The sequence below is a fragment of the Salmo salar genome, chromosome ssa06, assembly GCF_905237065.1.
Source record: "Salmo salar chromosome ssa06, Ssal_v3.1, whole genome shotgun sequence".
NCBI lineage: Eukaryota > Metazoa > Chordata > Actinopteri > Salmoniformes > Salmonidae > Salmo > Salmo salar.
Genome location: NC_059447.1, coordinates 27,027,238 through 27,049,962, shown reverse-complemented (window position 1 = coordinate 27,049,962; position 22,725 = coordinate 27,027,238). Strand labels below are relative to the sequence as shown.

General features: G+C 43.2%; 1 protein-coding gene across 2 annotated transcripts in view; it reads right to left on the bottom strand.

The window, feature by feature from the left end:
• Positions 1 to 5,041: 5,041 nt before the first annotated feature.
• LOC106593982 (adhesion G protein-coupled receptor L1-like) overlaps positions 5,042 to 22,725 on the bottom strand; it is a 44,677-nt gene continuing 26,993 nt past the window's right edge. For both annotated transcript variants that reach the window (XM_045720054.1, XM_045720055.1), the window contains 10 exons: positions 20,418 to 20,627; positions 19,719 to 19,939; positions 19,210 to 19,276; positions 18,898 to 18,989; positions 17,769 to 17,937; positions 15,957 to 16,112; positions 15,222 to 15,318; positions 12,217 to 12,339; positions 8,134 to 8,151; positions 5,042 to 7,986 (listed from right to left, as the gene is read on the bottom strand). In XM_045720054.1, the coding sequence (XP_045576010.1) occupies positions 7,061 to 7,986; positions 8,134 to 8,151; positions 12,217 to 12,339; positions 15,222 to 15,318; positions 15,957 to 16,112; positions 17,769 to 17,937; positions 18,898 to 18,989; positions 19,210 to 19,276; positions 19,719 to 19,939; positions 20,418 to 20,627 (2,079 nt within the window). In that variant the 3' untranslated portion in view covers positions 5,042 to 7,060. The remainder of the gene's footprint in view (positions 7,987 to 8,133; positions 8,152 to 12,216; positions 12,340 to 15,221; positions 15,319 to 15,956; positions 16,113 to 17,768; positions 17,938 to 18,897; positions 18,990 to 19,209; positions 19,277 to 19,718; positions 19,940 to 20,417; positions 20,628 to 22,725) is intronic.

Below are 22,725 nucleotides of genomic sequence, written 5' to 3'. Positions count from 1 at the left end.
TTTTAAATAGTTTTTTATTAATATGTGCTGATACAGGGTCGCGCTGACCTGCGATGACGCAAACGCTCACAGAAAACCACCACCCCCTTTGACCCAGATAGACAGACAGCTGTCAAAGCAATGACGTGAGAAAAGAATCACACATCAGTCCTCAAATAAAAAAATAACAAAACTGAATCAAGGTTTTACATCAACCTCTCTTTAGAAAGGATTCAGCAGTACAGAATAAATGAATGGCGAAAAACCCATCATAGTAAAATCTAAGAGAAGTACTCTAAATGGAGATGTACACATTATCATCACCCCAATGGCACACGATCAGTACTCAGTCCTAAAAGTTCCTACTGATGATGAACCTCCCAAACTGAGCCCTTCCGTCCATACGCCCAGCAACAGTTCTACCAGTTGTCACTCATCTCTTACCAACACTTCTCTGCCTTAGACTGTCTACCTGTCTGGTCATTCCTAATGTCTAATACTGTCTGGCTGGGTCTGACCAATGAACATACTGACCTGCTACTAACAGCATCACAGCCCCTCCTACAGTATAGAGCCCAGAACACCTCATGCATATTTCCCAGACCCTGCCCATGTACACTTACAGCCATGCAGAACACTCACCAATAGACCTTGATAGGTGGCTGGCCACTTAGACCAGCATCTCTAGCCTACAGTGACCAGTCAGCCTCGTGGGGAGTATGTGTGTCCCATGGAGCTGCTCACTATAGAGATGGTTCATCAGTGTCCCATAGCATTAGTCATCCACACATGCAGAGTTTCAGACACAGTTCAGATCAGAGTCACACAGTCAGAGGAGCCAGAGTACTGGGATGTGTGTTCAGAAATAGAAAAACATGCCTACAAAAATGAATAGGTCAACGTCAGCCTGCTCCTAGCTCCTACAGTTACGTGGATCGACTTTGAACATGTAAACGGTAAATCCCTTATGATCTTTTATGATCTCTAGCGCCACTTCACTGTACACAGTAGTTTAAACTACCTAACCTGACTGGACATGTATGTGTGTTACTATGCGTATAGTATGTGTGTGTGTGTGTGTGTGTGTGTGTGTGTGTGTGTGTGTGTGTGTGTGTGTGTGTGTGTGTGTGTGTGTGTGTGTGTGTGTGTGTGTGTGTGTGTGTGTGTGTGTGTGTGTGTGTGTGTGTGTGTGTGTGTGTGTGTTGTCTTTTGATTTTGGACCAGAGGTTCTGGGTGTAGAGTACCCAACCTAGCCTACCCAGAAATCCATCTGTTAGTCCCACCCTGTGTATAAAAGATGGCCGCCGCTTTGAGCCATAACTCAGCTCCATGGACGGACAGTTACCCAACACAAAAATAAACAGCACAATCCTTGTCACTGCATTTGTGTAATCATACTCCTACATATTCTTAAAACTATGATATAGGTACTGTATATAGTCATGTGGACACGTAACAAGAGACCAATAACAAAATAGTACTAATTTATTATTCTCTATAGGAAAGCCTGTTGCATTCCTTATCACTCTGAAAATCTCCCTTGTCCAGTTGATGTGGCAGTTGATTCCTATTATATCTCAATAATTTCACTACACCGACAGAGACCTCTGTGTTACTGTTACAATGGGTTTGTTAGGCCAGTGGAGTTGATCTAATGCGCCTGGTTAGTTGAACAATTGGAACAATTGATCAACTGGAACTTCCTGACTTCTCACCACGGCAACAGTAAGGCATCTAGAACAATAAATCACATCCTTATCTCTGCTTCCTGTATAACCTTGCACGAACACACAGGCACACTGACACTCATCCCCCCACACACACTCTGTCCCTGGCCAACTGTGACATCACATGTCCTGACACCGCTCCCTTTATGGCAGTTCCCTGGGGATAGACTACATGACCCAGTGCTCCTCCTCTCCTCTCCTCCGCTCCGCTGCAGAGGAACCACTGACATGTTTTCACACTAACGCAGAGGTCACAGGATATGGGCATCACAAATCTGGGAGAGAAACAGTCCATCTGAGAAGGTCAGCAGCAGGGCAACGTTACTGTCAGATCACAGGGTCCTCCGCTGTCTATTGGTACACTAAGAGATGACTGTTCTACTGGGGTAGAGCTGCAGGGGCCGCAGACTGAAGGGACAGACTGACTCCAACTCTATCCTATAAGAACCTTCAATCCACCTGCCTGCACACATGGAGGTAGGGGCTAGAAGCACGTGCAGGGAGTAGTGGGCTGGAAGTGGGTGAGAGAGTGAGGGGGAGGGAGAGAGAGAGAGAGAGAGTGTTTGTGTGTGTATAGAGGTCTCTCCCTCTGTGGTCTCAGCCCAGTAAATGATTAGCCAGTGTTATTATCCTAATCAGAGGTAACATAGGGATTTAGATGGGGGTGAAACTCCCATTGAGCAGGACTCTGGGTCCTACAGTGCTTTCTGCTGTATAATCACTAGCATTATCACAATACAGTACGGCTCCACTGTTTATTGAGATATCAATCTGGTGTAAACAAAGCTTTAGACAAACAAATTAACTCCAAACAAAACTCTGGGATTAATGCTTGGCTAAAAGAGAGCCCATTGGTGGAATAAGATGGGATGGAGTGAGAGAGAGAGAGAGAGAGAGAGAGAGAGAGAGAGAGAGAGCGAGAGAGCGAGAGAGCGAGAGAGAGGGAGAGTGAGAGAGTGAGAGAGTGAGAGAGCGAGAGAGGGAGAGAGAGAGAGAGAGAGAGAGCGAGAGAGCGAGAGAGAGGGAGAGTGAGAGAGTGAGAGAGAGAGAGAGAGAGAGAGAGAGAGAGAGAGAGAGAGAGAGAGAGAGAGAGAGAGAGAGAGAGAGAGAGAGACTACACAGGAGATGGTGATGCAGGTTGTTCCCCTCCTGGTGAGTCTGTCCGTACACAGTGTCTGTCCCTGTGAGGTCACCAGCTAAAGGTAAACTTTGTAGATCACATCAATAAAGGTGTAGGAGGTGATGATAATAATGATGGCGGTCAGTGTAGGGCATTAATTCACTTTTAGTTATTCCTTCTAATCAAAATACATTCAATTGTCCATTGCTGACCGGTCAATGCTCCTATTGAATTAACTATGAGCTGCAAGGCCAATGTTTAATTAATATTTCCAGTAACAAGCAAAAGAAAATGTGCATAATTATCGAATCCTTCTGTAAACACAGACATACACAGCGGTCCAGTGGTAGGCAAATAGTAACACTACCCAACCTGGCCGTTTCCAATGTTAAACCAAGTCAGACACACCAGCCCAGTATTGCACACATGCCTCCTGTAGAATACCTGGGATGCTGATGACAGGGCCTCCTATCTGAGTCTGAACTAAGAGAGATTCCTCAACCTAGAAGAAATAGAGGAAAAAATGAATATATTCTTAATTCTATCCTGGCTCTCAATCCTTCTCTTTCTCCCCCAAGAGCCACAACTAAACTCAATGTGCCCTTTAGGAAGAAGTGGGACACCCAGGCCCTAACCAAATGTCACCCTGAAGTGGACGCTGGAGAATCCATCTACTTGCCTAAATGTACTGCACATTTAAATGGGCTTACTTCAGCATTCGCATTGCACAGCTCAGCTATGTACAGACAGAGATCTTGAAAAATAAAAAATAAAGCACGAATAAATGAACATAGAAATAAATATTCCAAATACATAAATAAATATAGAGATAAATAAAGCATTAGAAAAATACATAAATAAAGAGAATGGCAAAACCTCTCAGCTTTTTAAGGTTGGGACAGACTTTAGGAGGAAGGAACCTCATGAATACGTCTCTGGTTAGATGGATGGTTTCTCTCTGGAATCGCTTTCATACAGCAACGCAACATTCTGACAGACTTTAGGGGGAAGGAACCTCATGAATACATCTCTGGTTGGATGGATGGTTTCTCTCTGGAATCGCTTTCATACGGCAACGCAACATTCTGACATTCTGGTCCCATCGGTCAACTCTGCCTGTCATTCTGACTGGATGGTCCCATCGGTCAACTCTGCCCGTCATTCTGACTGGATGGTCCCATCGGTCAAGTCTGCCTGTCATTCTGACTGGATGGTCCCATCGGTCAAGTCTCCCTGTCATTCTGACTGGATGGTCCCATCGGTCAAGTCTGCCTGTCATTCTGACTGGATGGTCCCATCGGTCAAGTCTGCCTGTCATTCTGACTGGATGGTCCCATCGGTCAAGTCTCCCTGTCATTCTGACTGGATGGTCCCATCGGTCAAGTCTGCCTGTCATTCTGACTGGATGGTCCCATCGGTCAAGTCTCCCTGTCATTCTGACTGGATGGTCCCATCGGTCAACTCTGCCTGTCATTCTGACTGTACTGTCTGTGTCTGAAATGGTACCCTATTCCCTACATAGTGGACAACTTTTGCCCTGGTGAAAAGTTGTGCACTATGGTTCCATTTTGAACACAGCATGCGTCTTTGTTCCAAGTTCTGTCTTTGTTCGCATAGGGCTCTGGTCAATAATAGTTCACTACATAGGGCTCTGGTCAATAGTAGTTCACTACATAGGGCTCTGGTCAATAATAGTTCACTACATAGGGAGGCCCTGATCAGTACTGCACTACATATGAAATAGGGTGCCATTTCGGACAAACCCTGTCATTGTTCCTTGCTCAAGGTCCTGTGAGGCAGCCTGAAGTGTCCCAGTTTTACGTTGGTACCTGAACCCTCAGGAACAGCCACACAGAAGCAGCTGGCTACCCGCGTCTTTGAGATGGAAGCTAATAGAATAAAAGGCTTTCTCCTAGATATAGAATTACTGTCCCCTTCCTCTGATGTGCATTCAATTCACCCAACAAAAATAGCTTTTTGAATGTACACACTTACAAAATCCCCATGAATATGGTACATATGCTTGAGCATATCACACACCCACATGTACACACACACTCTCTTGCACATGTACACACACACACACACACACACACACAAACTCTCTCGCACACACACGCTCTCTCTCTCTCTCTCACACACACACACACACACACACACACACACACACACACACACACACACACACACACACACACACACACACACACACACACACACACACACACACACACACACACACACACAGGGAATTCATTGTCACATTAGACTCTGGAATAATACTAAAACTATCTGTTAGAAACAGCAAAATGAAAGACGTTTTGATAGAAAACAAATGCTATCTGACATGCTAAAACCCATCATATTAAAATGATATAATTTAGTTATATCTAGGATATAACCTTTCAAACAATACATTACTGACCAAAATCACATTATGGCTGCTGTCCTTGAACCACAATGCATTGGAACGCCCGTGATGAGGCACAGTATGACATGTTATTATGACATCTATCCCCCCTCCCTCCGCCCACACTGAGCACTTCCTGTCTGGGAATGTCAAAGGTCAAACATTAACAACATGTAATGGATTATATTACATAAAATTGTGCCAGGACTTTTTAAAAAAACGTTTTTATTTGTACGCAAAATCTACCACCCATCATACTCTTTCTCTCTCTCTGTTTTTCTGTTCGAGAGATTTTCACTGAATGGCACAGCACTAGTTATGACTCAAGAGAACGACAGTGAGAGAGCAAGATAAAGAATGACAGGCAGAGAGATAGAGTGCATCATTCAGGTCACAAACTCCAAAACATTTTCTTTTTTTCTTTTGTTGTTTTGTTGCAGTACAAGAAGTCAGTTTTTAGTATTTCTTACTTTTTTGTTGCTTTTCTTCATCTGGTTTCTCTATTTACACGGTAGGAGTAGAGTAAGTACTGTAGTTTGTGTGGTTCATATGTACAGGGTTAGACTTGCGTAACGGCTGAAGTGGTTCCAACATTTAGAGTCCATTCTGTCACAACCACACACAGGTGACGTGTACACATCCATTGAAGAGGGCATCCATTCTTAAAGGGTGCACAATCTGTCCCTTAATAACCCTCCGGGTGATGCAACAGAATGTCACCAAGATAACATATTCTTCTCCAAAGTTAGTAAAGCAGTCTTTTACTTTTCAAATGTCTGAAGAAAATAACAAAAAAGCCCAAATAAAAAAAAAGTCCTTGTCCATTCCTCGAGTCCTAAAGATCTACCTCTTGATCCCTGACCCTTGACCCCTCAAACAGCCTTCCTGTCCTGTGGTGTACTTCCTACTTCCTCAGTCTCTCCTCTAGTTCTGTACATAAGAGTCAGTTCATAGCAAGATAAAATAAAGGCAACTACTCTTAGGCAGCTCCAACTGCCTTGTCTGAATAATTGTTCTGGCTTCTTTTTACTCAGATGGAGGGTTGTGTCTGATGTTCAGAAACAAGCACTTCTGTGAGTGAGTGAGCGTGTGTGTGTGTCTGTGTGTATGTCTGTGTGTGTGCGAATGCTCCAGTTTCTGTTCTAGCTGGGAAAATGTATTTTTGGCAACACTGAAGTAGCTTTCAGAGATTTTTTTCCTATGGTATAATAGGCTACTACAGTATATCCCCTGTCTCCACAGCTAACTACGCCGAGACAATGATGAGTAAACAAAAAGAGAGATGGAACATGAAAAAGGGAAAGAGAAAAGGGAACTAGAAAATGAGAACCATTTCTCTAGAGGAATGTTTGTAGAAATTCAGTGAAATTAAATAAATTGACTTTGAACAAAGTTAAGTTGAGAAATATCTGTAGCTCTGTATGCGTAAGGTATAAGGGGTTTGTTGGATTGGTACATTCAGAGTGCTGGACTTGGCATCTGTCTGCTGCGTGCCAAGAGAAAGGGGGATGTTGAAGAGACAGAAGGAGAGAGCAGGTGAATGTTCCAGAGAAGAACAACTCAGCCATCATTCATCTCCACCAGACAGCGGAGGTTCTCTAGGATAAGACTGTTGCCGTGGAGACAGCTAAAACTCTCCTTAAAAGTAAATTTGTTCGCTCATCTTTCAATACAAATAAAGAGGGGAAAAAAGGCAACCAATCAAGCAGGAAGTGGAGAGGAGCGAGAGAAAGAGAGAGAGAGGCGGGTTCTGAGGAGGCAACCAGCCAGCCTTCATCCTCATGCTCATCATCTTGGTCCCCGTCCGCATCCTCCCGGTTCCAGTCACAGGCTGGTGACCAGCTGCATCTGTCCGTCTCCCTCGCTGTGGGTGGGCTCCTGGACGGGGTGCCCCTCCCCCTCCCTACTGGGCCTCCTGGGGGGCGGGGCCTGGTAGAAGGTCTGCATGGGTGCTCCTCGAGACCCCAGGGCCGGCCTTCCAGAGCTGTAATAGAGCTCCTCAGGGGGCTGGGCCGAGCGGGGCACCACCTCCAGGGGCTCAGGGCTACTGTCCGGGTAGGGCGAGTCTCGCAGGTTGGTGATGCTGGTGTACAGAGAGTCCCTGGCGGGAGAGTCAGGCCCCTGTCCCCCAGACCCCTGGCCTCCGGCGCTGTGCCCACTGTGGCCGCTGTGGCCCAGGCTCTCTGTGAGGTCGGCCGTGTAGCTCTCTGACTCCTCGGGGTCAGACTGGTAAAGGACAGACTGGGCTCTCTGCAGCAGCAGCGGCTCCTCCAGAGCTTTGTAGAGCAGCTCGACGTCCTGCGGCGTCCTCTGGCGCCCGCCTTCTCTGGACAGGAAGTCCTCGTCGTCGTCCAGGCTGATGCTCGGCTCTGGCACAGCTACTCCCGTGCCTCGGCCTACTCCGCCGTGAGGAGGGCCCCTCGCCAGACTACCACAGACCCTATCCCCGCCCCCAGCTCCTCCCCCACGCAGGTTGTTGTGCACCAGCTCAGAGATGATCATCTTCTCGAAGGCAGCTGCGTCAGACAGGTTGCGCCGTATTCCGTCCCCGCCCAGGGTCTCAGACCCGCGGGGGTTGAGGAGGGGAGGGGGGGTGTCTGCACACCCCATGCCCCCGCCCAGGAAGTCACAGCTGCCCCCGCCGCCGCCCACCGGCCCCACGCTGCGGAGGGAGTAGCTGTTGTTGAAGTTACCATTGAGGGGCAGGGTGTCCATACCACATGGTTCACGGGCCTTACACAGAGTGTTCTCTGCACAAACACACAGCACACACAACACATAGGGGTTATTCAATAGAATTATGACTTAAACATGATTATTTTGAGAAAATATAATATTTGTGTAAACACTATAATACACACTGATAGTAACATAAAGGTTTATAGACGTGGACATACTTGGGTCACGGAAGGTTCCTGTAGATCCATGGAGAAGCCACAAAGAAAGGAATGAAAAATACTGTTGAGTGAGTCACTTTTACTCCTCCTCTCTCTCTTTCATCACTCTCTCTCTGTCGCTCTATTTTGCTCTCCCTCTCTCACCCCCGCTCTCTACAATCAATAGCTTTTATTGCTATGATAAAGACTAACAAGAGAACACATCAGCCAATAATACCCACAACAAAAGTCAAACCACTCAAACAAATATACAAGCCAATGTATTAGCCAGTAAGAGGCTTTGAAGCCAACGGTCAGCCATTTTGGCACTCCTCAGAAGAAGCAGTCCTTCATAGGAATTAATGGAATTATACAGTATGTTAATTCAATGTTTCAAGGACACAATGACATGTATTTTTAAGTATTTTGATGTTGTAGTGGGGACAGTAATGTTAGAACCAAAAATGATATGTATTTTGTATTTTATGTTTAGCTCTATAATATAATAAACGTGGCAAAAACAAATGTAGACATTAATAAATGCTTTTCCATAGCTTCCCCCCCAAAAATGTACAACGGTGAGGGTGTGCCAAGATGGAGAAGTGGTGGCTTCAAAACAGAGCCTCCTGTTAGTCATCTAGTGTAAATCATCTATAAATCATTGATAAAACACAGGCACACAAACACACACGGCCTCATAAACAAACACACTTGTAGTTTTGACATGATAATCCACCATCATTTACACCACACACACACACACACACACACACACACACACACACACACACACACACACACACACACACACACACACACACACACACACACACACACACACACACACACACACACACACACACACACACACACACACACACACACACAGAAACCACTAGGGTATATTCTGCTGTCTGCGAGCCTGTGATTCAGTGCATCCATAATGCATGCACCACCATCTCATAAAGTAGCAGTAATGCTTATTCTACGACGCGCCTTCAACACACCAAAATATGTTGTGATTTTCCTCCCAAATTGCCATCACAGAGTGATCGTATCGAAATGAGAGGCATGGCGAGGCATGGCTTCCCTAAGCAAATCCGCGTTAGACTGCGGTTCGGTGTGGATTTAATTTTTAATGCGTGGTATGATTTTAATCAAGACTCGTCGGCGGTTGCTATGGTGGTGGTGGAAGGGCTAATTAGACATTCTAATGAAGTACACTTCCTACTTCCTCTCCTCTCAGGGTTCTAAAAATGTCCCTGCCGCTGCTGAGCCGGACCCCGTGGCCGTCAGGCTGCCTGACGCAATGTGCAGAGAGTGTTTAAAATATTAAACAGAGATGCTGTCTACAATTTCAGGCCTCTACGACGACACAACGGGCTGCTACTATAGTAACTCCCTACTGGCTGGCACACTCCCTCTCAGTCAGGCAGGGAGCACACAGATAGAGAAGAGATAGAGAGGAGGGAGCACCGAGCAAGTACTCTGGATAGCGCCTCTACTTAAGACCTACAGTACTATGAGAATACTATGGATAGCTTTACTGTAAGAATAGGGAATACAAAGTAGGACTACTACCCAAGGGCTACTGCCAGAGGATCTATCTAGTATACTATAATTGAAGTCGGAAGTTTACATACACCTTAGCCAAATACATTTAAACTCAGTTTTTCACAATTCCTGACATTTAATCATAGTAAAAATTCCCTGTATTAGGTCAGTTAGGATCACCACATTATTTTAAGAATGTGAAATGTCAGAATAATAGTAGAGAGAATGATTTATTTCAGGTTCTATTTCTTTCATCACATTCCCAGTGGGTCAGAAGTTTACATACACTCAATTAGTATTTGGTAGAATTGCCTTTAAATTGTTTAACTTGGGTGAAACGTTTCGGGTAGCCTTCCACAACCTTCCCACAATAAGTTGGGTGAATTTTGCTGGTGTAACTGAGTCAGGTTTGTAGGCTTCCTTGCTCGCACATGCTTTTTCAGGTCTGCCCACACATTTTCTATAGGATTGAGGCCAGGGCTTTGTGATGGCCACTCCAATACCTTGACTTTGCTGTCCTTAAGCCATTTAGCCACAACTTTGGAAGTATGCTTGAGGTCATTGTCCATTTGGAAGACCCATTTGCGACCAAGCTTTAACTTCCTGACTGATGTCTTGAGATGTTGCTTCAATATATCCACATCATTTTCCTACCTCATGATGCCATCTATTTTGTGAAGTGCACCAGTCCCTCCTGCAGCAAAGCACCCCCACAACATGATGCTGCCACCCCCGTGCTTCACGGTTGAGATGGTGTTCTGTGGCTTGCAAGCCTCCCCCTTTTTCCTCCAAACATAACGATGGTGATTATGACCAAACAGTTCTATTTTTGTTTCATTAGACCAGAGGACATTTCTCCAAAAAGTACAATCTTTGTCCCCATGTGCAGTTGCAAACCGTAGTCTGGCTTTTTTATGGCGGTTTTGGAGCAGTGGCTTCTTTCTTGCTGAGCGGCCTTTCAGGTTATGTTGATAGAGGACTCGTTTTACTGTGGATATAGATACTTTTGTACATGTTTCCTCCAACATCTTCACAAGGTCCTTTGCTGTTGTTCTGGGATTGCGTACATGGTGTTTATACTTCCGTACTATTGTTTGTACAGATGGACGTGGTACCTTCAGGCATTTGGAAATGGCTCCCAAGGATGAACCAGACTTGTGGAGGTCTACAATTTATTTTTTGAGGTCTTGGCTGATTTCTTTTGATTTTCCCATGATGTCAAGTAAAGAGGCACTGAGTTTGAAGGTAAGCCTTGAAATACATCCACAGGTACACCTCCAATTGACTCAAATGATGTCAATTAGCCTACCAGAAGCTTCTAAAGCCATTACATCATTTTCTGGAATTTTCCAAGCTGTTTAAAGGCACAGTCAACTTAGTGTATGTAAACTTCTGACCCACTGGAATTGTGATACAGTGAGTTATAAGTGAAATAATCTGTCTGTAAACAATTGTTGGAAAAATGACTTGTGCACATTTCCAAAACTATAGTTTGTTAAGAAGTTAAGAAGAAATGTGTGGAGTGGTTGAAAAATGAGTTTTTATGACTCCAACCTAAGTGTATGTAGACTTCCGACTTCAACAGTATATACACCGAGTGTACAAAACATTAAGGACACATTCCTAATATTGAGTTCCAAACCGATACGCCTGGCACCTACTACCATACCCTGTTCAAAGGCACTTAAATAATTTGTCTTGTCCATTCACCCTCTGAATGACACACATACACAATCCATGTCTCAATTGTCTCCTTCTTTAACCTGTCTCCTCCCCTTCATCTACACTGATTGAAGTGGATTTAACAGGTGACATCAATAAGGGATCATAGCTTTCACCTGGATTCACCTGGTCAGTCTATGTCATGGAAAGAGCAGGTTCTTAATGTTTTGTATACTCAGTGTATTTATAGTATCTAAATCCTACAATCAAAATGCTCCTTAAACCCGAACAAATCAGATACATGAATCTGAATGGAGTCCACTGTCCCAATCACTCTAGCCACCGCTGTCTGCTGCTGTTCTCAGTGAATTATCACAGCATTACAACTGGATGTGACACATTTACTCTGGGGAGAGTCTGAGAAGGGAAGCTGTCCCCAAGATTTCTCCTTCAGTCACAGATGAAGCTTTACTTCTAATCAATTTCTGCTTCTTCATATCAACAAGGCAGGATTAGAGACCTGGCCAGATGGCTAGGCAGTTGGCACGGCTCTCTCTCTCTCTACTGCTGAATCCGTCTGACAGATACATACACTCACCACCAGTGAAACACACACACACACACACTTTTTTCATCCTCCATACACAATGAGGCATAAAAAGACTAACAGACAGAAAAATATTTAGACACAAAAAAACAAGAAAATATATTTGCATAATATGCAGAAGCACACGCACTATGGACGTACACACACACACACACACACACACACACACACACACACACACACACACACACACACACACACACACACACACACACACACACACACACACACACACACACACACACACACACACACACACATACATACTAAGGTTTACTTACCGGTGGAGTTGAAGACCCCAGGAGAAGGGGGAGTGAAGCTCTCAGCCAGTAGGGTGTTGTAGGGAGAGGTGCCGGTACGAGTCTGTAACACTGGGTTGGTCAGGAGGTGGTTTCCCATGGTGGCTAAGAGAAAGAGACATATCATAAAACATAAACATCTACTTTACCATAAACATCTACTTTACCATAAACATCTACTTTACCATAAACATCTACTTTACCATAAATATCGACTTTACCATAACATCTACTTTACCATAAACATCTACTTTACCATAAACATCTATTTTACCCTAAACATCTACTTTACCATAAACATCTACTTTACCATAAACATCTACTTTACCATAAACATCAACTTTACCATAAACATCTACTTTAGCATAAACATCTACTTTACCATAAACATCTACTTTACCATAACATCTACTTTACCATAAACATCTACTTTACCATAAACATCTACTTTACCATAAACATCTATTTTACCATAAACATCTACTTTACCATAAGCATCTATTTTACCCTAAACATCTACTTTACCATAAACATCTACTTTACCATAAACATCTACTTTACCATAAACATCAACTTTACCATAAACATCTACTTTACCATAAACATCTACTTTACCATAAACATCTACTTTACCATAAACATCTTTTTAGGTTTGTTTTGGTATATTAACAACATTTGATATGATAATACAAAAATATAACAGACAATATAATTAGAGGCACTGTATAAATGTGATAACAATGCCTCAAAATATAATACATCATGAATATTATACATAATACATAATTAACATTATACATAGTAATACAGGCCATTGACAGGTTATTAAAAAATATGTTATATTTATATTCAAATAGATAGGAATATATATGTCACAGTAATGTTCTACAGGGTAATGCATTTAACAGTACACCCCTGAATGTTTTTACCTTGCTATTGTAACCTTTGAGTAAAATACATTTCCAGCGGAAAGGTTCTGTTTGCAGGCAGTGTTGCCATTTGGAATATTGTTCTGTATCTTACAACGTAGTCGAAGGGGGAATACTAATGCATATCATTACGTAGTCAGAGAGTGCAGTCATTGAAACACAGTTCATTTCACAGTGAAATGCGAATGCCACCTTTAGACAAATATAATTCAAAGAAATGGAACATTGAGAATGTTCTGTAATGCCCATGTATGGCTTCAGCCCCAGGCGGTCGAATAGAAATGCCATGAAATTAAAAATAGGACAGCATGACGGAGAGTGGTCTAAGGCGAAGTACAACCATCAGGTCTCAACCAAACCATTCATCACAGAGACAATGAGAAAGACAGAAATTCACAGAGAGAATTTAACACTAAAACACTCACATTCTTTCATTTCTTTGTTAGTTCGTTCACCCATCAACTCCCTCATTCACTCACTCTCCAATTCTTTCTCTTGCTTTCTACCTCACGCACACAGTCACTCTTTTATCCCCTCTCTCATTCTCTCTCTCTCTCTCGCTCTCTCGTCCCTGTCTCTCTCCACACCAGAAACACCTCGGAAGAATATCCTGTCGACAATTTAAAAACAATAACTTTTAAGTGTTGGAGAGAGAAAGTAGGCCAGGCACTGGGAAGCTGGGGAGCTTCATTCAGAGAGGAGGAAGCCTCATCACGCCTTGTCTCCTGGACAGATCACTATTGTCTGAAGAGAAACAAGTTGATAAAGAAGTTAAGTGGGGAAATCAAAGAGATAAGAGATGCCAGCGATAACAACGAAGACAGCGGCTCTCGTCGAGATTCGTCCCATTTAATTATTCTCCATGATAGCGTCTCTCCTTCTCTTTATTTCTCGCTCTCTCGTTCTTTCTCTCTGTCTTTCGAATGGAGCGGCCATCTTTCGCTTTCTGCCAACAATGACAAACTTTTTCAAACGCTCGGGAAAAGAAAGGACTTCGCACTTGGCAGCACCTTTGTTTAGCGTTTCTCCCTCTAGCTCTATCCCTCCTCTATCCGTCCTTCACCTATCCCTCTTCTCTTTATCCCAGCTCCCTCTATCCCTCAATTCCTCCTCCCTCTTTCCCTATAAACTGAGTATACAAAACATTAAGAACACCTGCTCTTTCCATGACAGACTGACCAGGTGAATCCAGGTGAAAGCTTATTGATGTCACTTGTTAAATCCACTTCAATCAGTGTAGATGAAGGAGAGGAGACAGGTTAAAGAAGGAATTTTAAGCCTTGAGACATGGATTGTGTATGGGGTACGGTAGCATGTGCCAGGCGCACCGGTTTGTGTCAAGAACTGCAACTGCTGGGTTTTTCACGCTCAACAGTTTGCTGTGTTTATCAAGAATGGTCCACCACCCAATGGACATCCAGCCAACTTGACACAACGGTGGGAAGCATTGGAGTCAACATGGGCCATCATCCCTGTGGAACCCTTTCAACACCTTGTAGAGTGGATATTAGGAAGGTGTTTCTAATGTTTGGTATACTCAGTGTATACTTTTTCCTCCATGATGTTAGTTCCAGGAAAGCGAATCTCCTTCCCCTCCCCTCCTCTCTTCTTACTCTCTCCTCCTCTCCTCGCTCCTCTCCTCCTCCCTCACTTGTTCCTGTCACTCTCTTCAATAAGACTAATTACCCCCAGCCAGCTCGTACGCTAATCAGTTCATTAAAAAGAAAATGGATGAAATTAACATAAAGAGTGACGGTTGATTTAGCGACTACCTCTTTGTCATCATCAACTCTTCCCTCCCTCCCAGATAATTCTGATCCCCATGACGATGGCTGCCACGGCGATGGTATGCCACCGGCTGCTCAGGCTATTGCTCGTGTCAATGTACACTGGCTCCTCTTCCACGCTCTCTGTCTCTGACAGTAGACTCAGCAGTGCTCCTACTTCGTTGTGCCTGTCTGTCTGTCAGTTCTGATGAGCCTGCCATAGAGGTGTGCGTGATTGGAGAGGGGGACAGCAGGGGGGTTAGAGGGGGGTTAAGGGGGTGGGGAGTCTCACCACGGTTGAGTGAAGGAGTACTGTTGATGTCTCCCGCCATGAAGGAAGATTCCGTCTGCTTCCGAACCGTGTCGTTCCACATCCTGCGGATCCGGCTCTGGAACGCCGGAGAAGAAAAGCACACAGTGAAGCAAAACAAGACAGACAGACAGGAATTAAAAAGACAGACAGACAGATAGATAGACAGACAGACAGGAATAAACAATATGATATGATATTGTAACTATGTGAGGCTGTAACATTGCCAAGCTTGCATGGATCTGTCTAAAACTACTAAGCAAATACATACATGCTACCAGAGATACATGAAGTAAATAAGCTCACGCAACAGGCATACTAACATAAACAAGTTAATGCACGCAGATAAACAACATCAGATTGAGACGTGGTAGATCCAAATAGAGATGAAGGTTTCTGATTAGATTTGTGAAGCGTGTGATAGCCGGTATGTCAACTGTAGACTGAGAGTGTATTGTGTGTGTGTGTGTGTGTTTGGAGTGTTGTCAAAGATAATTAGGTATGGGACAGGCCTACACTTTGTAGATTGGTGCATGTACCCGTAATCTGTGGGTTTGTGTATGGCATGATGTGGCCTGTGTGTGCACCCATGTAGTCCCTTAGAGTCTGTGTGTGTATGCATGCATGCGTGCACGTGTGTGTGTGTGTGTGTGTGTGTATGTGTTTGTGGTGTGTGTGCGGTTGTGTCTGTGCGTGTGTGTATGTCCGTTCACTGACCTGTCTGTGTGCGGCAGCGTGGCGGGCCTGGTTGCCAGTGTAGTAGCGGTTGTTGGCACGCAGGGCAGAGTTCTTCAGGGAGCCGTGGGAGCTGGTGGTGGAGGTACGGCTGCAGCAGTACGAGTGACGCAGACACTTACTGTACTCCTTATGGACCTGTATGGAGAGAGGGCAAACATAGCTTAGACACACGCATGTAAGCAGTAGACTCGCATACATACACACTAGTGGTGCGCGAGTCAGCTGTTTATTCACCTGCCAATAATTGCTAATAACCCATCCTCAACCGCCCAACTATATGTGATAAAGTGAAAATCTGCACCGGACCCTAACCCGTTAATATAGAAAATATGCTGTAGGCTACAGTCAAAGATGGCGGAACGATTTTTTGACAGGGGGTGCAAGACTTTTTGTTGTTGCGTGATTTAGATATGTTTCTGCTTATAATTTTTGACATTTTGGTAGGCTATTAGTTAGTCATCTTGTCTACAACTAGATACATGCACCTTCTCTTCTGTCATTATATGTTGACTTAGAAGACTAAATAAACCATTGCTCACCAGAATAAGATCATAAATTGATAGAATGAATCCTTCAATCTAGTTAATATCGGTAGGCTAAAGTTTTCTCTGTCATCGCTGCTTCTTTCATGGAGGAAAGATGTTTAGGGACCGGGGAGAAAATGCAATAACAAAAAAAATAAAGTACATTTCCAAATTACATCAGTTTGACCGGTTGTAAGCTGTGAAAACGACCCAACATATTTCTGTTAAGATTTCAGTTCGGCTTGGATGCATATTTTATGTGGTTGAAATACTATCAGCTTTTATGATGTTGATAAAGAGAGCACCTTTACAGACAGTGTCTAACTGCTCATTCGCATTCTCTCAAGATGCTGAAAGAAATCATATTTCTCCACTCCTGTTCCAGAATCAAAATGTAGCCTACATTTGTTGTATCATTTTACTACAAGAAATGCTTAATTCTGCAGGAGTTAATATTAAGACTATGTGAGAGGTTATAGACCTAGAGTCAGTGTCCAGATTTCCGTTTCCATTTAACCCATCTGAACAGTAGGCTACAGTTCCCTTGACGTGCCATAGGCCTATTTGAAGTCCTCGTCTTGTGACTGTCGAATTTGTATAGTGCCTCACAATCATCACACATAACATAGCCAGCACTGCTATCATCCTCTTTTACCACTTCAAATCTTTCACAAACATAACTTTTCTGGCCCTCCCTTCTTTTTATTTTCAACTCTCCATTTTGCAGCTTTTCTCTTGAATTAAACTCTGACATTGCTATTTTTGCCTCCGTGGGTCAAAGTTAACTTTTTCTACCCGTTCCCAAAATAATCTTCCGATTGTCATGTACGCTATTGGTGCATGTACAGTTAGGCCCTAAGGCTAATGCCAGATAGCCTAAAACAGCTAAAGAAAAACCTCAATGTAGCCTTGAAATATAAATTACACAAGAATTATACATTTATGGATTTTTCATTCTGAACATATGGACTCAGACCTTTTAGGGCAAGATTTTCATCACGCAAAGACATACATGCTTTGAGCAAATTAACATTTCAAATAGACAGAGCTCTGAATAGTGCACCTAGTGATGTACCGTGCATAATTACCCTGTTTAATTAAAATTTGGTTAAATAATCACCTCCTTCTCACAGGAATTATTAAGGGAAAGTAACAACATAAATCAGGCTGCAGATTGTAATTATATTCCATCATGTCTATTTAAAAGGTTATGCTTAGTTTACTCAATAGAAAAGGTCACTTTTAGATATGTGAGTGTTTGAGTTACCTTTTTCTGCAGGGCGCAGTGGAAGATGAAGATGAACATGCCCTGGAAGGCGTTGAAGGTGGTGAAGAGGTAGGCCATGATGACCGTGTTCTCGTTGATGAAGAGGAGGCCGAAGGACCAGGTCAGACCTAGCAGGAACAGCAGGGCGATGGCCCCAATAGCCCATGACCTGGGGAGGAGAGGGCATGCTAACGTTAGCTTAGCATCACAACGAAACCACTCACACAGACCAAAGTCAACCCGCTATCCAGCATGGCTATTTTGCCTTAAGATGCATGTATCTCAACTGTACCGGCTTTGAACCTACTATCTTAAATATCTGCTTTGAAAATGACTCATTGTTATGACAATACAACGTGGTCTCAGAGCATTTCGTATTATACTGTATGTAAATCTGAGATACTAAATTTAGTATGATATGTTACGTCTCGTATGGTATGTTTTCATTTGTGGATCTCCATCATTTCAAAACATATGATATGTTATGAATTCCAATTTGTTGTTGCTAACGTTAGCTAGGAGGCTAATGCTAACATTAGCTAGCTCTTGAAGTTAGCATTTAAGGTTAAGGATTTAGGGTTAAGGATAGGAGTTAGGTTAACGGGTTAAGGTTAGGGTTAGTTAAAAGGGTTAAGGTTAGGGTTAGCTAAAAGGGTTAAGGTTAGAGTTAGATGAAGGGTTAACTAAAAGGGTTAAGGTTAGGGGAAGGGGAAGGGGAAGGGTTAGCTAACATGCTAAGTAGTTGCAATGCAGCTAAAAAGTAGTAACTAGTTGTAAAGTTGTTAATTAGCTAAAGTTGTCCGTGATGAGATTCAAACACTCAACCTTTGGGTTGCTAGACGTTTATGTTATTTGTCCACCCATCAACCCCGACCAACCACCCTACTTTTGTTTTTGCCTTAAGTAACCTTCTGTCTTATGTAACCATACCAAACATACCATATTATACTAATTTAAGTGTCCTGGATTTACATTTACTATGTAACCAGTCTGGACAATATGACAAACATTATTCTGCTTTTCCCATTTTTTCAGATTTCCAACCCATGTCTCATTGATACAGCCAATGCCCTGATCACATGACCTGGGAGGCTTCACTGACCCCTAACCTCTGCTGAGAGGGACTCACTTGATGTTGTCGAGGCGACTGGAGTCAGGTTTTAGGGCGGAGGAGTTGCGGGTCATCTTGTGCACGGTGATCATGAGGAACACCAGGTTCAGCTATCGGAAAGGTCAAAGGTTACACACCTCTACAACACATTAGGTGGAATCCTAGAACACACTCTGGTCTTAAATTGTTGTAATATTTGTGAAGTTAGCCTTTAGTACAGGCCCTATGTTCCTCCAGGAACTAAGAGGATTAAGTAAATAAGTAAGTAGCCTGAATGAACAACAATTTGAATACAGTGGGTCATAATAGCATCATAGTGAATGACTGTACCATAATAACAAAAGAAACAGGGCCAATGAAGCTCCAGATGAAGTAGTTATCCACCCGCAACCAGCACCTAGACATGGGACATAGGAAAATATTCAAATATCACAGTCACACTCGCACACATGCACCCATGCGCGCACACACACACACACACACACACACACACACACACACACACACACACACACACACACACACACACACACACACACACACACACACACACACACACACACACACACACACACACACACACACACAAATCACACATCACACATCACACAGACACACTCATCCCCTGTCTCGGAGGATATCTTATAGAAGCTAATCAGCAGGCTTCGGCTAACTCTGTTCAAAACCCATGTCCATGGGGGGAAGACAAAGAAAGAGAACAATCCTCTTCACACTACACTCCATATTACATTCCCTGTTAGGGGAATAGTCTAGGCACTCTAAACTAGCATAATCCTGTCTCTCAATCTACAGGTGAAAAGGGACTGCTTCACACGTACGCTTTCTTGGTCCCATAGCTCCGGTAGTCTATGGCTGCCGAGATGCCCACCACCAGAGCTGGGAAGCAGTAGCCACACAGGTAGTAGTACTTCTTGCGGGAGTACTCGCTCTCAAACACCTCCACCAGCAACAGATAGAGCTGCACCCCCTCCAGACACATCCAGGAGAATGCAGCCAGGAAGAAGAAGTGAAGCAGCCCAGCAAAGATAGGACAGGCAATCTGAGAGACAGAGAGAGAAGGAGAAAGAGACAGAGGGAGACAGAGGGAGGTCAGGGAGTGAGAGAGAGAAAGAATGAGAAGGAGAGTAAAATAAAATAAAATAAAAAGAGAGATTTAAAAAACAGAGGGGTGAAAAGGAGTGAAAGAGAAAGGGAAAATAGCAAAGGAAGGTGAGTAAGATCCAGAAATGGACAGCATAGGGTCATTCAAGCCCTACAATGGAGGACCTTTTCATTCTCATGGTCCATAATGAAAAGCACTTCCCCTTTAGTCTCTCTGATGGTGTTCCAAGTGCGAGGCAGACGTCTCTCTGTCCTGTATTAGGTGTTCCATGTACGAGGCACTTGTCCCCTAGCCTGGCCCCAGATCAGTTATTTCACATGCCACATGATAATGTCTTTATGACTTAACAAGAGAGCATAAACAGATCTGGAACCAGGCTACATGTCCCTCTCTCCCTCTCCCCTCCCCTACTCACGTGGTATTGGGTCTTGTCGATGCCGATAAGGAAGAGGAGCTCTGCGATGAAGAGATTGATGCAGAGGTTCTTGTGGATGGTGTTGCGGTCGGTCTGCAGGCCCCGCAGGAAGCAAAAGGTAGAGATGCAGATAGCCAGGCACACCAGGCTGATCACTATACCCACCCAGGTGATCACAAACAGGATCAACTCGTGCATCCTCCCAGGGTACTGTGGAGAGAGGGATGGTGGGGATGGAGAGGGAGGAATAGGGGTGGGGGAGAGAAATGGGGGAGAAGAGGAAGAAGAAAGGTGAGTTGAGGGGAGACAGATATAGGGACGAAAGGGATGGGAGGTAGTAATGATGGGAGACAAGGAGAAAGACAAGAAGGGACAGGGTGAGAGTGAGAGAGAGAGTTTATATTTGTAAATGTATTCACATTCAGCTAAAATGTAGAGACAAGGAGACGAGACATCCTGAAAAAATACATGACATTCACATTCAAGTGAATGTCAGTCAGAGTTGCAGGACATGAATTTGTAAGTGTGAGTGCGTGGGAGGGAGAAATAAAGAGAGAGAGAGAGAGAGAGATTGAAGGAGAAAGAGAGAGTAGTTTGAGTAAGTGTGTGTGTGTGTGTTTACATGCATGTGTGTGTTTGTGTGTACGTGTGTTTGCATGTATGTGTGTGTGTGTGTGCCAAGGTTATTGTAGTTTAGTGTTTTATATTTGTTTTTATATCTATTAGTTTGAAGAATATTGTTTCAAATTCAGTTTAGTTTCAGTTAGTTTCACATTCATTTTACTAGTTTTTATTTAGTTTAAAGGGGCAATCAGCAGTTGCTACATACATTTTTTGCCTTGAAAATGAATGACATGCACCCATTGATTCTTGAAGACTATAACTTATAAATTAGCTTAGTTCAACTGTCGTGGCCCATCAAGACTTCAAAAACAAGCTTGTTTATTCTGTTTGTAAACAAAGTAAATGTAAACAAACAATGTATAGCATAAAAAACATGGTTAAAACTATAATTTGGATATCATGCATGGTCAGTCCTTGCATGCACAGCTATGTCTATGAATTTACTTCCTGCTTTTACTTCCTGTTTTGAGAAGTTGTAGAAATGGGTGGGGATATTGTAGGAATGGGTGGAGTTTAGTCATAATTATGACTGTGGGTGTGTTATCTAGTAGATGCCATCAATATGTGCTATGTCATAGAGATCCTGTTAAATTACTAGAGGGGCTATTTAATAAACCCTCAACGTTCCATCAGCAACTAATTTCAGCAAGTTTATGGATGTGGATTGACTGCATTGTTTGAATAGAATGTTGGAATATTGGCAGTTACTTTGAAACATTAATGGAATAATTCCTCTACAATTGGATGGCTAGCTGGCTAACAAACATACAGTGCAGATAAATTCTTAAAATTCATTATTTTACACAATATCTTATCGCACTTGACCAACTCCCTTACCAAAATGGCTGATCTTTATCCAATCATAACAAGGTTCATGTCCATTCTAGTATTCAAATTCCTAATTATATGTGCTGTGATTTGTTGATTCAGCTCTAATGAGATTACGTAAACATATATTCCATTGTATTAGCCACATCAGTTAACATAATTTGATTGAACATTCTACATTACCACGGAAATTATTGCGTCACAATACCAGGCAGCCATTGCGAGTGTACCCATGAGTTTACCAGTCAAATTGCCAGGGTGAGCGGTTCAAAGCCGATTTTATTCATCGTTTGCTACAACACCTTGCTTGATTCAGTAATGTGTAATAATATTTTATCATGTTGTCAAGAGTGCAAGAGTTATCGCAGAAACAGGGCACATTTGATCACTTTTGTCAAGTCGTTGACCATTTTTGGTCACAGCCTTCCAAAGTGTGTTGCATTATGGGGATAAAAACTGTCTGACTTGTGCCTATATGACAACTGCATGAACTTTACAAAAACCATGTGGTCAAAGATCATGAAGTTTTGACTGCAGTCAACTTCAAGTTTCTGCATTTGCTCTTCATCAACTTCATCCTGTAGCCATTGCCTGCATTGTAGGAGGCTCTATTGTCAACCAATCATTATGGTGTTTTTGTTTGACCCACGGGAAGTGACCAAAGACATGACTGACACAGGAACACACTTTGCCGTGATTCACATACTGTATATGTAAATTCAGCCCCAAAAAATAAACATCCTCTCACTGTCAACTGCGTTTATTTTCCGCAAACTTAAGATGTGTAAATATTTTTATGAACATAACAAGATTCAACAACTGAGACATAAACTGAACAAGTTCCACAGACATGTGA